Source organism: Cyprinodon variegatus, unplaced genomic scaffold (genome assembly GCF_000732505.1).
Source record: "Cyprinodon variegatus isolate N-32 unplaced genomic scaffold, C_variegatus-1.0 Scaffold110, whole genome shotgun sequence".
In the NCBI taxonomy this organism is placed as follows: domain Eukaryota; kingdom Metazoa; phylum Chordata; class Actinopteri; order Cyprinodontiformes; family Cyprinodontidae; genus Cyprinodon; species Cyprinodon variegatus.
The window spans coordinates 942,326-945,090 of record NW_015150563.1 but is presented as its reverse complement, the minus strand read 5'-3'; the positions used below and the strand labels follow the sequence as shown (position 1 = coordinate 945,090).

Genomic DNA, 2,765 nt, shown 5'->3' with positions numbered 1-2,765 from the left:
TTCTCACCCGTAGGCGTTCTCACCCGTAGGCGTTCTCACCCGTAGGCGTTCTCACCCATAGCCGGTCTCACCCGTAGGCGTTCTCACGCATAGGCGTTCTCACCCATAGCCTTTCACACCCATAGGCGTTCTCACCCATAGGCGTTCTCACCCATAGCCGGTCTCACCCATAGCCGGTCTCACCCGTAGGCGTTCTCACGCATAGGCGTTCTCACCCATAGCCTTTCACACCCATAGGCGTTCTCACCCATAGGCGTTCTCACCCATAGCCATTCTCACCCATAGCCGGTCTCACCCATAGCCGGTCTCACCCATAGTGCTACAGCTCCTTCTATTATCAAACCACCAGGGTTATTTCAGTAACCCTAGGTTTCTGCAGCAGGACAATAATCCTAAACTAACCAGCAAATTCACTGTTAAAGGGCTTGGAGCGGCCCAGTTAAAGTCCTGAGCTGAATCCCGTTGATGCTGTGGCACGCCCTTAAAATGGTTGTTTAACCCTGAACACCATCCAGTGGGGCTGACCTCCACCTGCTCAGTAAAGATGAGTAGATCAGACTTCCTCCACAGTGCTGTGCAACCCTCACCTCACTGGAGGGCAGCTGCTAAAGCCAGGCATTTACTGTTTTTGAGTTTTTGTCCACTTCGGGCTTATTATCTAGTCGTGCCAGAATGTTTGGGATCGAGCCGAGTTTCAGCCTCATGGTGCGTCCTGCGTGTTTTAGTGTGCAGGCTAACGAGGGGAGATCAGCCTCCCTATCAGGAATCATAAGGTCGGTAGAACATCAAACATGTTTCAAATTCAGTCTCCCGTCATGAGGTGCTCATGAGCAAATCCTGATGTTGAAGCAGAGCTATGAGCCGATTTACCAGAACCTCAAGCACTGTGCATGTGCAAACAAGGGAGTTCTTCTTCTTCCTTCCAGATTCACAAGTCCGACCAGCACCATCTCTCGGCACTGAGTCTGATGTGGCTTCTGGATGTACAGTGTGAGCAGGTAGATCGCATAAGTGAAAGAACAAATATAGTGAACTTTTAAACCCTGCGATTTCATCGTACAGTTTGAGCTGTAGATGAGAGCAATGATTGAAAACATTGTACAGTGGACGCCCAGCTGATAAGATTACCTAAATTTGTTCCGTACTCTTCGTATTTGCTATCCAGTTTTAGCACCAGGCTATCAGCGCTAAGAGACGTTAGAAATCTTGAGAACTAACTCTGATGAAAGCTTGCCTTCAGCTGTTGCTAGCGCAGCTGACCAATGGTTAATCAAATAAGTAGCTGGCTTCGTCATGTACACGACCTACCGCACATACAGTGCCAATGTGAATCCGGACGACAGACAGAAACGTGTCCATGCTTCTGTTGGAGTAACGTGAACATAAAGTCCGTCATCAGAACCGTCGCTGTTCACCCCTGGTCATCCAAACGCACACCTGGCCGGAGATGGGAGCAGCTCCACACCCTCCTCACTGATCCCTGATCTCTGACCTGTTCTGTTCTGATAGCGGACCAGGCTGCCACTGCAAGGAAGGAGGGAAAGGATGGGATCTACGTCTCATCTGAGGACGGTTTAAGCAGGATAACTGCTGTTGATGTAAGCCACTGCCGGATGTCTTCATTCAAACTGGATTGTAGCTGCAGCAGTTTCATCTCAATGCTCTCTGGTTCTGGCAGGACGCTGCTGCAGCGTTTGAGCTCCCAGATGTTGGCCAGCAGAGAAAAAGTCCTCAGAAGGACCAGGAGAGGAAGAGCAGCAGTTCAAGGTGAGAAGTTCCCTCATGGTCACTGTGGACCAACCAGGCTGATCCCTGCTGCCTCTACTTGATTCATGATTCATCAACATTGGTGAACCTGGATGTTCTGCTTTCCAGAGAGGACTTGGAGCTGGAAGATGGAAGCCCCGTGGTCAACTCCACAAAACCTCAGACCCGTTTTCTTAGAACTACTCATGACAAAGGGGTACCTGGTGCAGATTCAACACTTCCTATCTAGGTTGGAAGATGGTTGAAGCTAACGCTTGGTTGTTTTTTTGGATCTCCAGCTTCACAACCTGAGAGAGAGACTCTCTCGAGCCCAGATACGGCAAATGTTCCTTAATTTAAGGAAGCAGGTGCATCCAAGCAGTTACAGAATGTCTAAAGCGTCCATTCTGAAAAAGGTGGGGAACCAGTCTTCAGAGCGACTTAGCGTTCATAGTTCAGAAGACGATCACAGCGTGTTTTCTGCTGCAGGCCCAGGAGGTGATCCAGCAGTTGAACAGAGACGAGGAAAAGCTGAAGAGGAAAAAGGAGCGCATGCTGAAGAAGCGGGATAAATACCTGTCCTTTCTGGTTCCATCAGAAGGTTTGAATGCTTCTGGTGGATCTTATCTGAAGTCCATTTTTCTGGGACGTCCTCTGTCCGCTCCTGCAGAAGTTCGTGTTTCAACCAATAAACTGTCTGGATAACAAACCACTATGCCTACATCACAGATTCTAATATTCAATTATAATTCAAATCAATCAGTCCAGAACATGTGCAACGTTAATCGTTAGCTACCTGGTGGTCAAAACTCCCAGAGGTGTTAAGTAACAAAGTACAAATACTTTGTTACTGTACTTAAGTACACTTTTTAGGTATCTATACTTTACTCCATTAGTTATTTTCTTCCTACTTCTGACTTCTACTCATTACATTTTCACACAAGTATTTGTACTTTCTGTTCCGTACATTTTTAAAACAAACGTTACTCGTTACTCTTGGCTTCAGTTTAATGTTTCTA

The 2,765-nt window shown here is 47.5% G+C and overlaps 1 protein-coding gene across 2 annotated transcripts in view; it reads left to right on the top strand.

The window, feature by feature from the left end:
• The window catches only part of LOC107084882, a 24,220-nt gene that overhangs the window by 9,715 nt on the left and 11,740 nt on the right, over nucleotides 1-2,765 (top strand). For both annotated transcript variants that reach the window (XM_015374940.1, XM_015374939.1), the window contains 5 exons: nucleotides 1,510-1,598; nucleotides 1,679-1,767; nucleotides 1,876-1,963; nucleotides 2,046-2,162; nucleotides 2,236-2,347. In XM_015374940.1, the coding sequence (XP_015230426.1) occupies nucleotides 1,510-1,598; nucleotides 1,679-1,767; nucleotides 1,876-1,963; nucleotides 2,046-2,162; nucleotides 2,236-2,347 (495 nt within the window). The remainder of the gene's footprint in view (nucleotides 1-1,509; nucleotides 1,599-1,678; nucleotides 1,768-1,875; nucleotides 1,964-2,045; nucleotides 2,163-2,235; nucleotides 2,348-2,765) is intronic.